The following is a 14,434-nucleotide window of genomic DNA, read 5'->3' on the forward strand; positions in this document are numbered from 1 at the left end:
GAAGCTTGAGGTTTCTTTCTGTTCAACCAAAAGGTTGAATGAAAAAAATAAAAACCTCAAAAGATCCCTGCAGCCACACAGGCCATGCAGGGATCTCTGCCTTGTTATTCTGACAGAGGGACTCTGTCCCCATCAGAATAAACAGATCAGCACTGTAGTCAATGGCTGCAAGTGCTGATCGAATGCTTGTTGTCCAGCAGGACCCCATGACCCCATACACACTACTATTAGATTTTCTTCAGATTTACCAAAACCATATAATATCAGGTCAAACCTTAATGCCACGTACACACGAAGGGACTTTTCGACATCAAAGGTCCGACGGAACGATTCCGGCAGACCATTCGATCGTGTGTGGGCTGCAGTGGACAAGGCTTTAGAGTGGCATCTGTTGTACAGACTGGCTTTCTGCAGAACCGGCTGAATTTTGTCATGTGCATAACCTGTCTAGTGTGGTAGAACTGGGCCCACATCTCTGTGTGTTTACAATGTTAATGTCATCATATATAATGCAGTTTAGTAGTTCTGGTCCTTTGAATAAAATTTGTGCATGGCACACCTGCAATAAAAAGGCCTTACATATAGACCATCCACTGCTGTAAACGAAACGAAAGCCACTGTTTATATCACGATCTTTAGGTGTATACATTTAGGCACCTTTTGCCCTCTATTTTTTTTGGTTGATATATTTGTATGCCTTTTTTTGTTCAAATAAAATATGTTTTCTCCTACGTTTATGTGTAAGTAATAACTTAATACTTAATAGAAGAAAAAATAAATAAATAAAAGACAGTCTTGCAAAACATCAGTTATTTATTTGGATTCAATACAAAATGTAAGAAGTTCAAAAGGCAAAAAGAGTTAAGATACAGGAGTACATTTTTAACACCATTACACCACTCAAAAGTGATATTACAGCTTGAGAAAGATTTTAAGAAGTTAAATTGCATGTTTTCCAAGATTTCTTGGAGACTTGAACACCAAAACGTCACGATGGGTAGGAAATACCAACGCATCCTAAAAGGTTTAAGAACTCCCGAGGTTCTAAGTCTGTTGGTTAGTCTCCTAAATATCAGCACTATTACCATTCTATTTATACAGGTTTCCTCTACATGCAGAAGTGTAAATGCCATGAGAATATCACATTTTGGAAACTGGGAGATGGAGACAGCTGTGGCCGCAAAGAAATAGGAAATTCATTTTTTTGTTTAGAATCCTCTTTATAGGACTCCATTTAGATCAACATGGGGGAAAAATTAAGGAATTCAGCACAGTAGATATTTATCAACCATTCTACAAAAAGATCTGATAAAAATGATTTTAAGACCATCAGATCTTGTTTCCTAAAACAGTAATCCCTGCTATGATCAGGAACTAGAGGGCTCCCGTTTTATAACAATACCAATGTGGTTTAATTCTAATCTACATAAAACATTTCTAGAATCTAAAAATTAAGGTGCAATTACCAAGACATTACTACTTAAGTGCAAAAACCAAATGGCAATTAAAAGGGAACTGCTAATAATAGATACATCGAACCCTGTGAAAGGGAACCACTTTAATTTCCTCCCTGTAATCCCGTGCATAATCCCACAGAAAATGGTCAATTAGGACAGGGTTTATTTCATTGCTCATTTTCTCTCCTTTTTTCTCAAACAGTTCCCGTAGATATTCACAGACCAATTCAACAGCCCAGATAGAGCAACCACGAATCTCCATCTCCTCTCGATCTCCATTCTGGAAAAGCCAACCTGTTTACAAAATAAATAAAAATAATTTATAAATGGGCTAATTTTGTTTCTCAAGGTTTTAGAGTTGGAATAAACATCAAAATTGAATGCTGCCCTCTGTACCCTAGGCACTCAGCCAATTATTTTCTACCTTAGGCACCTGTGCATATGTAGTACAACAGCGGAGCTGCAGATGTAATCAATGCTGCCATTTTTTAGGCCAGGTACACACTGGCAGGACACGACAGTCATACGACTGTGGATCAGACTTTGCCCTGCAACTTGATGTCCAACATGCGTACGACTTAAATGAACAGGGATCCGACTTTGAACCCCCGACAATACCAGGCCCCTCCCTCCAGAAACATACCAGGCCGCATGCTCTCAATGGGGGGGTGCTTTGGGGCCCCGCCTCGTATAAAGTCACCACCCCATAATGCACCGGGCAGTGACTTCACCCAGTGACCTCGCCTCATGCCAATATAAGTAGAGGCACACCGCGCACCCAGCAATAGAGCGGGAGAAAGCATTGAGTCAACAATCTGAAGAAGGAGAAGAACAGAGGGAGAAGAACAGAGGGAGAAGAACAGAGGGAGAAGAACAGAGGGAGAAGAACAGAGGGAGAAGAACAGAGGGAGAAGAACAGAGGGAGAAGACCTAGCAGAGGGAGAAGACCTAGCAGAGGGAGAAGAACCAGAGAGTTGTTATACATTTTTTTTTTTAGGTGAATGGGTAGGAGTGCAATGTACCCCATACTCATTCACATAGGATGGGGGGTTGGAATCTGGGGGCCCCATTTGTTAAAGGGGGCTTACAGACTCAGATAAGCCCCCCGAATGCAGACCCGACAACCAATGGCCAGGGTTGTCAGGAAGAGGCCCTTGTCCCCATTAACAAGGTGAGTTAGATTTACCCCTCACGCGCCGATCGGCTGCATCATGAAGACACAGGCTTCTTGCGAGGAGGGGACAGCAACAAACTGTATCGGCTACACACAGGCTGGATGGTTGGCACAGGGGTCACAGGCAACAGTCTGCATTTCACGGGGGGCCCACAGTCTCCATGTCACCGGGGGGGCCACATGCTGGTTGTCAACAGGGGCACTCAATGGTTGGCACAGGCTGGCTGGATGTCACAAGGGGGCCACAGGCAACACAGGCTGGATGTCACGGGCTGTGACCCCCCCCCCCCCATGACATGCAGACTGTGTTGTCTGGGACCCCTGTGCCAACCATCCAGCCTGTGTGTAGCCGATAGTTTGTTGCTGTCCCCTCCTCGCAAGCAGCCTGTGTCCCGCTGTGTCTTCATGATGCAGCCGATCAATCGGCGAGTGAGGGGTTAATCTAACTCAGCGCTCCCCAGCCAGCGATCACATGTTGCTCCACGGGACTGAGGGTTGGCGGCGGCTGATCTCTCCCTGTTGTGTTCAGTGGGGAGGGGAGGGGTCTCAAATACCTGCAGCCACTGAAGAGAGAAGCTGATTAGCTGCCCTCTCCTCTCCGCACAAGGGGAAACAATACTGTGGCAACGGCCATCTTTGTGTAGCCAGCTGACGTTTTTAGCCAAAAAACATTCCCGATTTTCCCGGGACAAAAGCAAAATCCCGGGAAAATAGGGACTGTTGGCAAGTATGCACAGGCGTTCCGTGCATCACTGTATAGGCAGTCCCATTTATTTATGTCAATTAGGATGCAATGGCGGCTGCACAGGCATAGCTGCTGTCCTCAAGTGGACATCCGTGTGGGTGAGGGTACATGATCCCGAACGCAGACAGTGTGAGCTCAGGGACATGCATGCAGCCCTATATGGATATAAAAATTGGGAGCGACGGCTCTGCTTGTGCTGTTGCTACATCCCAAATTACATCAATGTGACTGCCTGCACAGCTACACCCCGTGTGAACAAGGCCTTAGGCCTCTTTCATTCAAGGACACTGAACGGGTCTGCCTGTCTGTTTTTCAGATGGGCCCAATCAGACCACCCATTGTTCTCTATGGAGAGGCTGATGTAAATGGACAAGTGTCCACCCACCTGCTTCCGATCCAGTCCAGTCTGCCAAAAACAGATGGATGGGGATTCCATTCCCCATCCATCTACCAGATCAGATGGTATCTGATGGAAATGGACAGGCAGTAAGTTTCCATCCAACCGCCCCATAGAGAACAGTGGGCTGTTTCTGTGTCTGCTCTGCATCAGCAGAGAGGACACAGACCTTTCATCTGCCTACTCAGCGGGGATCAGCATAAAGATAGCATAAGGATCTGCTTGGCAGAGTCCGTTCCATGTGGAAGGGGTTTTAAAAAAAGGAGCGACCGGTCCATTATGGGCGCAGGGGCACCGCTCTCCTGCAGGGTGCCGGACTCATACGTTTATGTGAGTTTTTTTTAAAGCCACAATTAGATCCTGAGGCTCTAATTGATTGGGAAAAGGTTAGGCTTGGGGAGCAGAGCATTGCGCTCTGAAACCACCCACTTGTGACAATAGCAAATATTCGCCATCATCTTCCGGCTTCTCCTGAGAAAGCCATGGAAGGGTGAGTGCGGGGGGAAACCGTCACTGTGGAGTTGTGAGTGTGGGAGGGAGGCCGTCACTGGAGAGGCTGGGTGCGGACAGACCTGGGGGGTTGCCTTCCCCCAAAAGTGACTGGGTCTTACTATGTTTTTTTGGGGGGGGGGAGGTTTGGTGAGATATCAGAGGTCTAAACAGACCCCCATATCTGTTTTTTGAGTCAGAGAAAGGGACTGACGATAGTCCTTTTCTTTGCAGCACTTTACTTAAACAAATAAGGAATCTGTATAGAGATTCCTCACTTATTCATAAAATGACAGCCTGATACATAGTAACGCTCACGGTTTACTATTATCAGCTGTCAGTGGCCATTTGGGAGGGATCACAGCGATCGCTTCCTGTGCCCACTGTGCTACACGGAGGGGGGTGGTAAACACGTTTACAAAGCCCAAACTTCACCTGTGCCGCTGCCCCCCTGCCAACGATCCCCAGCCTGTCAGATTGTCAGAGAAGAAGTTGCAGGAGGTGAAGTGGGGATGCCACTCTCAGCATGGATGGATCTGGGGTGTGTGTGTGTGTGGTGATGAGAGTGATGGGGGGGGGGGCACATCTGAATCCCCCCGCCCAAGACCCATGCAGCATCTGAAGCCGGCAGGAGCAGCAGAGGAGGGATGCTGGCTTATGGATGGTAGCTGTGGGGGATTGAATTTGTGGATGGGTGGGTGGCGGAGAATCTGGGGACAGGGGGTTTGTCACATTTAGGGTTAATAACTGATCAGTACATTGTTCTTCGCTGATCAGAGTAAGAGACTTGTTCAGCAGAGTCTGCTGAACAATTCTGCTCCAGGTTTATGGTCATTGAAGTGACCTTGAGCTTATAGGAGAGGTGCGTACTACTTGGCCATCTGGAGGCACTTCTGTAGGTCCGTACCTGTCAGTGAAAGGGTTAAAGATAAAAGCCTAATACACACATGTATGTATGTACGCACACACACACCCCAATATTATATATATATAATATATATATATATATATATATAGACACACACACACTATAGTTTGTAAAAGCTATAACTTTCACAAAAAAACAATAGCAGGACAATATCTTGGTTCAGGTGGAAACCTGAGACCACTTTTGGCAGAAAACCTGGACGAGGGCGGAACACCACTCTGTCCTCGTGAATAATCAAGTATGGCTCCTTACAAGAAAGATCAGCCAATTCCAAAACTCTCCTTGCTGAGGATATAGCAACCAAGAACACTAACTTCCTTGTCAGAAGGACTAAGGTAGTATGCTTGATCGGTTCAAATGGCTGTCTTTGTAACACTGACAAAACTAAGTTCAAGTCTCAAGGGTTCAAAGGTGACCTAACTGGCAGATTAAGCCGCATCACCCCTTGCATAAAAACCTGGACCAAAGAATGCGAAGCAAGCGGTCTTTTAAATAAGACCGATAAAGCCGAGACTTGGCCCTTAATAGTACCCAAGGCCAGCTTCATCTCTACCCCTACTTGTAGAAAAGCAAGAATTCTACCTATGTTGTTCTTCCGAGGGTGCCACCGGCCGTAGTGGAAAAGACCATAGATCCTCCACCGCCAGCTTTACGATTTCTGCATACCAGGACTTTCTGGGCCACACTGGGTGGGGCTACCAGAATTACGGGCTTTATTTCCAGCTTGATCCTGCAAAGACGACGTGGCAGCAACTGAATGGGGGGGGGATGCATAAATCAGTGAGAACTGATCTCATGGGGTCACCAACGCATCTGTTTCGCATGTGAGTGGATCCCTTGTCCTGGATGCAAAGTTTACCAATTTTATGTTGAATATGGTCGCACAAGAAGATCTACATCCGGAGTCCCCTATTTTTGGCAAACAGCCCGAAAAACGTCAGGGTGAAGGGACCATTGCCCCAGGGGCAACTGCTGGCAGCTCTAGAAGTCCGCCTGACAATTTTCTACTCCCGGAATGAAAACTGTTGATGGGCATGGAACATTCCTTTCTGCCCAAGATAGGATATTTTTCACCTCCCTCTGTGCTGAGAGACTCCTGGTGCCAGCTTGGTGACTGATGTAAGCCACAGCTGTGGCAATGTTGGAATGGATCCTGACAGGACAACCCCCTAACCTGAATGCCTAGGCCTTTAGAGCCAGACCCGCTGCCCGAATCTCTAGGATGTTGATGGGTTTCGGTTCTTGACCACTGTCCCTGGACAGTTGTCTTTTCTAGCACTGCTCCCCAACCTGAAAGGCTGGCATCTGTCATTACCACCTTCAAGATAACTGGTCTGAAGGATTTTCCTTTCAGCAGATTCTGGGTTACTAACCATCAACTGAGGCTTTGGGACACCCTTGGGGACAGCTGCACTGGCAAGTCTAAAGCTTGAACAGTTTGTTGCAAAACAGTATCCTGTCTGCTTGGAACAAGTCTCGAAGGGAACTGATCTTTATGGAGGTGATCTTTGCCTGAGCTAAGAACACCTTTTTCTGGGCTGTGTCTATGATCAGACCCAAGCACTCCAGCCTTTTTAGCGGTTTTAAGGAAGACTTCTCTAGGCTGAGAATCCACCACAGATTTTCCAGGTATTTGGTCGTAATGTGCACGCTTTGCTCCAAACAAGCCATCAACTGGTCTATTAGCAATAGATCCTCTAGGTACGCCAAGACTGTTATGCCCTGTGCCCTTAACCTGGCTAGAGGTGGAGCCAGAACTTTTGTAAACACCCACGGTGCTGTAGCTACCCCAAAGGGCAAGGCTACAAACTAAAAATGATGCTGTTCTAACTTAAACCGCAGAAACCTTTGGTGAGTGAGAAATATAGGGACATGCAGATCTGCACCCCTGATGTCGATAGACACCAGAAGTTCCCCTCGTAGGATAGAAACCACCAACCTGATAGACTCCATGTGAAAAGAGGATCTTCAGGAGCCGATTTAGATTCTTTAGAGCTAGAACAGGTCGGACATCTCCATACGGTTTTGGTACCGTAAAGAGGTTTGAATAAAACCCCAAACCCTGCTCTTCTGTGGGGATTTATATGATCACCCCCTGAGCCAGTAATCAGTCTAGTGCACGAAACAGAGATGGCCTTTTCCCTGGATCTTTGGGAACGTTTGACCTCAGAAAACGAGACAGTGGAAACTCTCAAAATTCTAGTTTTTACCCTAGAGTTAGACTCCATGCACACTAGGAGCAGAAAAAACTTCAACGGTTTTAGCTTAAAAATGTAGCATAAAAGACGCAAATTGAAAGCATATTGAACAAAGTTTAGGAAAGTCTATGAAAGTTTAAGAGCATTTAGTTTATAGGCATTTTTTGCACTACACACCTCTCTGCAAAAGCCAGGAAATGATGTACAGTGACAACACACCTTTTGTTTTTTTTTACAAAATTTTTTTTGAAACATTCAGAAGAGATAAGAGGAGTTTAAGAGAGACTGATGTTTTTACAGCTCCTAAACTTCTCCAGAAAACGTGAGAGAAGGTTTTTCTTTTTCCAGCCTCTGAATGTCCCTGACAGAAAACGCCTGTAGTAGTCAATAATGTGCAAAGAAATAGAACACAATAGAAGTGCTTCTAGAGGCAGGAGAGAAAAAAAAAAAAAGAAGGTCAAACGCCTGTCGAATCAAAGTTTCAAAGGATCAAAGTACAGTGTGCATGAAGCCTTACTGTGGAGATGACCAATCTGTCCTGAATTTTCTCTTGCCAGACTTCGGAGAACAGCAGAAGTCTTCCCCCCCCACCCTGGCGAGCGGGAGTGCCCCCTCATAATGAGGCTTTAGAATTCTGTTTTGCAGGTTTCTGTCCCCAGGACTTCTTTTGTGTCTGGGCCTGACCCAGAGGCTTTCCTCTAGACTCTGATGGCTGAGGCCGTCGCCACTGCTTAGAGGCGGATGCCCTTGGCGCAGGAGAAAGTCTGCTTAAGTGAAGGGCGTTTATTCCTTCTCTTGACTGGCAAGAGTGCTTTCCCACTACATCTTTTGGATGTATTTGTCCAAATCATCCCCAAATAGCCAATCCCCATGAAAAGTAAAACCAGTCAGGAGATTTTTGCATGGTGCTTCGGCTGACCAATTTTTTAACCACAGGATCCTACGCATGTTTACTAGCAGAAGCGCAAGGCAGGACGCCTGGTGAATAGAATCTTTAATGGTGTCTATGACAAAACAATGCTCTTGGTAGTTTGGCCAAATCCCGGGCTTGCTGTACAGGAACCTCCTTAAGAGCCTGTCTAAACTGGTTCTTTAGGGACTGATAGATGTCTGCTGCAGTCACTGCAGGCTGAATAACCGCACCTGCCAAAGAAAAATAGCATTTTTATAACAGCTTACCTGTAAAAATCCCTTTTCTTTGAAGTACATCACAAGACACAGAGCCATAGTAGTACTATGTGGGTTATAGGCCACCTTCAGGTGATGGACACTGGCGCGCCCCAAGACGAAAATATGCACTCCCTATATAACCCCTCCCACTACTGGGAGTACGTCAGTTTTGTAGCAAAGCAATACATGTGTATACCAAAGAAGAGAGGGACCTCTGTGTCCCGTGATGTGCTTCAAAAAGAAAAGGATTTTACAGGTAAGCTGTTATAAAAATCCTATTTTCTTATCCTACATCATGGGACATTGAGCCATAGTAGTTACTATGTGGGATGTCCCATAGCAATGCCAACTGAAGGGAGGGAGACACAACTAAAAGAAGGGTAACAAGAGACTAGAGGACTTCGACAGCAGTACACTGCACCCAAAGGTGATATCCTCACGACCTTTCACATATACTTGATAGAATCTGGTAAAATGTATGGACTGAAGACCAAGTTGTGGCCTTGCAGATCTGAGCCATGGAGGCTTGGTGATGCACTGCCCAAGAAGCACTAACAGCCCTGGTGGAGTGCGCTTGAATATGAAAAGGAGGAATTTTTCAGCCTGGCCGCTGATTGGCTGGAGTGGATGGGTGGAAAGCAGCGCAGCCATTGGCTTGCGCTGCTGTCAATCACATCCACTGACGCGGAGCCGTGTGATACAGCGAGCAGCTATAGCCGCCGGCTGTATCACGGGAGCGAGCCCGCAGATGCTTCTCACCATGCGAGGGAGCTCGCATGAACGTGAGAAGCATCTGAGGGAGGAAGCAGAGACAGCCGCCGAGGGACCCCAGAAGAGCAGGTTCAGGGCCACTCTGTGCAAAAACGAGCTGCACAGTGGAGGTAAGTATAACATGTTTGTTATTTAAAAAAAAAAAAAAAAAAAAAAAAAAAATTCACTTTACAATCCCTTTAAGGCAGAACAAAAATCCTGGTTTAAAAGAAACCTAACACTACCTTTGGTATTAATTTAGGATAAGGCTGCAATACAACCTTATCCTTGTAAAGAGTCATATTTGATTATTCATAAGAAAGAGCAGCCAACTCTGATACTCTTCTTGCAGAAGATAAGGCAACCAAGAAAATTATTTTCCTCGTCAAGAGGACTAAGGGAATATCTCGTATTGGCTCAAAAGGCTGTTTTTGTAATGCCAACAGGACTAAATTTAAGTCCCATGTGTTCAGGGGTAACCTAACTGGAGGATTAATCCGGGTTACCCCCTGAAAAAAGTTACGAACCAGAGAGTGTGAAGCAGGTGGTCATTGGAAAAACATAAATAAGGCCCGACACCTGGCCTTTGATAGTACTCAAAGCCAGCTTCATTTCTAATCCCATCTGTAGGAATTCAAGGTTCCTACCTAGGACATATTTCCTGGGGTGCCAACACACAGAGACATATGCCTTCCAGAGTCTATAGTATATGACTCTGGAGGCCTGCTTCCTAGCATTAACCAAAGTAGAAACTACTGAACCTGACAGTCCATGGTCTTTCAGAATGTGGGTCTCAATAGCCAAACCATTAAAATTTAGCATTTGTGTGGTAGGATGGTATACCAGACCTTGTGAGAGAAGGTCTGGCTACAGTGTGGTAGGGTCCAAATGTCCCCTACTGCCATCTTTATGATCTCTGCAAACCAAGATCTCCAGGGCCACAAGAATCACCTCCTTCCCTTCTTGCTTGATCCTGCGAAGAAGGTGCGGAAGCAGCAGAACAGGAGGGAATATGCATAGATCAGTGAAAACAAAAAGTTATTGATCTTTTTGTTGAACCTGGACGCAAACAGATCCACGTCCGGAACACCCCACCTTTAACATCTTGACAGAGGAACATATGTTGGGGACTCAAGTAATCCGCCTGCCAATTCTCTATTCCTGGAATGAAAATTTCTTCTAGGCAAGGAATGTTTTCTGCCCAAGATAGAATATGATTCGCCTCTTCTCGTGCCCCCTTGGGGTGCTCCCACTCAGAATACATAAGCTTTTTTAGCCATGAATGGATAGGAAAAGCATGAATAGATTGGGGAGGCTTTAGTGAACCCAAACCAGAAGTGGGCTCATCGACTAACTGCGTTATTGGCAGTAAAAATGTGGAGCGGACCAATGCGAGATTGTACCAACAACCTTTCCTGCGAATCTGATCCTTCCGCATTAGGTTCTTCGGAAGAGGAGACATCAGTCTCTTCCTGGTCACTTGAGAGAAATTCATCATCTCTCGCCCATTGTTCCTCAGCATTAGGGTCCTGAGCAATAGACGGGGACCTGCTACGCTTAGTCCCACTCTGGGATGCGATTAATGCATCAATTTTTTGCTCCAAACTAAAAATGGTTGAAGAAAAAAAACCTCCTTAGTAAAATACACCGGGGCTGCAGTGTTAAGAGCAGCTGCAACACTTGCCCCTCCTGATGGCTCACTCCAACCAGCCATATTACCCTCAGTGGAGGATGCCATCGTTTATGGTTCTAGGCTCCTGTGACTATAGTCTTTCTAGAGCCCTTTTTTGAGGCGTTTTTAACCTCCCTTCTGACCATAGCCCGATGCACAAAGCAGAGGTACTACCAGAAGGAATGCATCCACTGCTTGAGCAATAGTCCAGGTCTGCTGCTGCCAATAATGCTCAGCCTGATGCAGTAGTAAATGTGTCAAAAGGAATGCCTGTGTCACCAAACCTCTTACATGCCACCTTTGCTCGTGTCCCTCGGTAGCTTGCAACAGCAACAATGGTGCCTTTTGAAACACCCCTTCCTGCGCTGAACGTTGGAGGATGCTAACTCCAGGCTAAGCCCCACCCCGTCATCTACGGCCCTTACTTTCCTTCAAAAAAGAGCTTTTCCTGCAAGAGCGCAGGCTCTGATTTTATGGGATCCCAGAGAGAGCAGAAGACATGGCAAATGGAGGGGCCTGGAAGCCACCGAGTGGTGTGCCATTTGCGCCTTTTTTTTTTTTTGAAGCGCTCCTTCCGAGAAGAGGAAGAAAAAAACAGCACGGGGGGTGTCTGGTGGGGAGGAAAAACCCCACCAGACTTACCGGAGGAAGAAAAAAAACTCTGCTGTTTCCTGGACACGTCGTGAGCTCTCTGAGAAGCAAGAGACGGTACCGTATTTTTCCGTCTATAAGACGCCCCCATGTATAAGACGCCCCCCACTTTTGCAACCCAGAATTAAGAAATCCATATTTTAAACAGGTAAAACAGAACACAGTTTTATTTAGTAATTAACTTTTACATACCAGTATATTATGCATCATATCACTTTATTCAACCTCTGTTGCATCAATGTTCTCTTCTTCATCACTAGTTCCAGACAGAATTCTTCTTTTGCATCATTGCTGTCTTCTGAGTCAGTCAACTGTCTCTCTGCAGCTCTATTCCCATGCTCTTTTGCATAGCTAACTACACTGAGTTGAAATTTTGCAGAATAAGACAGTCTCTTACTTTTATTATTCTGTGACATCTTGGGCTCAAAACGCTCTGCTCTCTGCATCTGCGCAGTCTCCACGTCGAACGGGATCGTATCTGCGCACTCTCCACCTCCTCCTCTACCTCCAGCTGACGTCACTAACATATGGCTCGTGATTGGAGGAAGCCGTTCACAAGCTATGACCATCTAGGCACCCGCACGGCTCTCTCCCAGGCTGACTGACCGTGTATAAGACGCTGCTCGAATTTCAGGCTAACAATTTAAGGATAAAGTAGCGTCTTATACACGGAAAAATATGGTAAGTGCTCTGTACAGCCCCCAGTGGTGACACATAGGCATGACAACATTTACAAAATTAAAGGAGACATTCATAAGAAAATTTGTAACATTTCTTAGAAAACGCCACTTACCTTTCTCGCCGCAGGGTTTTCTGTGGTAAACCAACAGACCCAATCTTCACCCTTCACAGTGGGTTCTGTTAAACCTTCAGGAGCTGGGGATCCTCGGGGAAACCCACAATCCCTGGAGCTGTATTAGCACCACAACCAGTAAAAAACTTTATGGCCTTAAAACCAAAATGTACTGATCCCGGGGTCCAGATTTCTAAAAAGAGAAGCGTTACAGGCAAGACCTTGTTTCTTCGGATACGAGGCCCGGGCCTAAAAAGATACTTTGAATGGATCTGGCTGCATGGCTAGTCCCAGCAAAGATTGCTTCAATGGAGCTCAGCACAGCACATCTTTAGTTGTGACCAACACCTTAGACCAGGGATCTCAAACTGGTGGCCCTCCAGCTGTTGTGGAACTACAAGTCCCATCATGCCTCTGCCCCAGGGAGTCATGCTTGTAACTGTCAACCTTGCAATGCCTCATGGGACTTGTAGTTTTGAAACAGCTGGAGGGCCGCCAGTTTGAGACTCCTGCCTTAGACACTGGCGAAAAAACTGAGGTATTCCCAGTAGTGGGAGGGGTTATATAGAGAGTGCACATTTTGTCTTAGGGCGTGCCAGTGTCCATCACCTGAAGGTGGCCTATAATCCATAGTAACTACTATGTCTCTGTGTCCCGTAATGTACAATAAGAAAAGAGGCTTTTAAAATGGAATGGAATCCCTGTTATCTGTTGGATCCTTAAGCATTTGTGCATAGTCTACTGGACAAGTTAGAATTTTATTCACACTGGATATAGCAGCGTCAACTGCTGGTACATTCCATCCTTTGGTGAATTTCTCCTCCATGGCATAGAGTACTGTGAATCTCTTTGGAGGGAGAAAATGCTTATCCGGGTGATCCCATTCAGCATAAATAAGCTGTTCTAGTAATGCATGGACAGGAACGAATGCAAAGGCTGTGAAGGTTTTAAGAAACCCAAGGAAGAAACAGAACTTTCAGCTGACTCCATTAGGGGTAGCTTGAAAGTGGAACAAACCATCTCCGTAAGATTTTACCAGCAATTTCTCAGATTGCGAGGCTGAAAAGGGTTCATTCATCATTGTTTCCTCTGCAGAGGAGCAATCGGTTTGTCTTTCCTCCTGATCGCCTGAGGGTAACACCTTATCCTCAACCCACTGTTCCCTTGGTAAAAGATCTAAGGTGGAGGAGGGAGATCTACCACGCTTCCTATCCTTTAAAGCCGCAAGTCTTACGTCTAGCCTAAACAGGGTGGAGGAAAAGGCATCTTCAGTCACGTATACATACAATGCCGCTAATAAAGTTCAGCTTGGTGCCGAGTACTTCCTTTTACTGGGAAATGCCTGTATGCAGCGCCTTACATGCCCCCACCACTCCTGTGTCCTGTGTGACCAGACTGCAATACCCCCCAGCAACTAGCTGAGGAGAGTCTGTTTTATTTCTGCTCAGCGTCCCCAGCGCCTGAGCCGTGTCCTCATGGACGATACATCCCGCACATGGAGCCACGCCCCCTCCGCTCATCAACCCGCCCCCCCTCCTGTTTAAAACTACCAGCAGTCCGCGTGCCCGGACAGCATTCTGGTCTTTCCCCACATGGAGCTTTCTGGGCTTCTGTGGGCAAACATGAAAAAAAAACAGTATTAGGGAAGCCGCTGCAACCCCGGGGGAGTTCAAACTACTGCTGTACCTCCCAGCCCCTTAGTTCCCCAGGTGGGAAAAAATGCTGTTGGCAAATTTTTTTCCTGGATGAGGCATCCCCCTGATATATGCTGCTGGCCGAGCCCACACACATGCTGTTAGCTGGGACACTGAGCTGAACTGGGAAGCAACGTACCAAGGTCTAGTGGAGACTTAAGGCATGACAACATTTTACGCAAGGAAGAAAAGTCATAGGTGGACTTTTTACAGTTCCCAGGCTTCTTCCCTTACCTTATACTCACCGCAGGATACTGCCGAAGACAGACAGATCCAAACTTCATCCATCACGGCGGGCTGCGTTAGCAGACCTTCA

At 46.2% G+C, this 14,434-nt stretch overlaps 1 protein-coding gene across 1 annotated transcript in view; it reads right to left on the reverse strand.

Annotated features, from left to right (window-relative positions):
- Positions 1–795: 795 nt before the first annotated feature.
- QNG1 (Q-nucleotide N-glycosylase 1) overlaps positions 796–14,434 on the reverse strand; it is a 70,639-nt gene continuing 57,000 nt past the window's right edge. The window contains exon 5 of the mRNA XM_077448640.1: positions 796–1,751. Within this exon, the coding sequence (XP_077304766.1) occupies positions 1,519–1,751 (233 nt within the window). The 3' untranslated portion in view covers positions 796–1,518. The remainder of the gene's footprint in view (positions 1,752–14,434) is intronic.

The sequence above is a fragment of the Lithobates pipiens genome, unplaced genomic scaffold (genome assembly GCF_037356315.1).
Source record: "Lithobates pipiens isolate NorthernLeopardFrog02 unplaced genomic scaffold, aLitPip1_a1.2 Scaffold_22, whole genome shotgun sequence".
Classification (NCBI taxonomy): domain Eukaryota; kingdom Metazoa; phylum Chordata; class Amphibia; order Anura; family Ranidae; genus Lithobates; species Lithobates pipiens.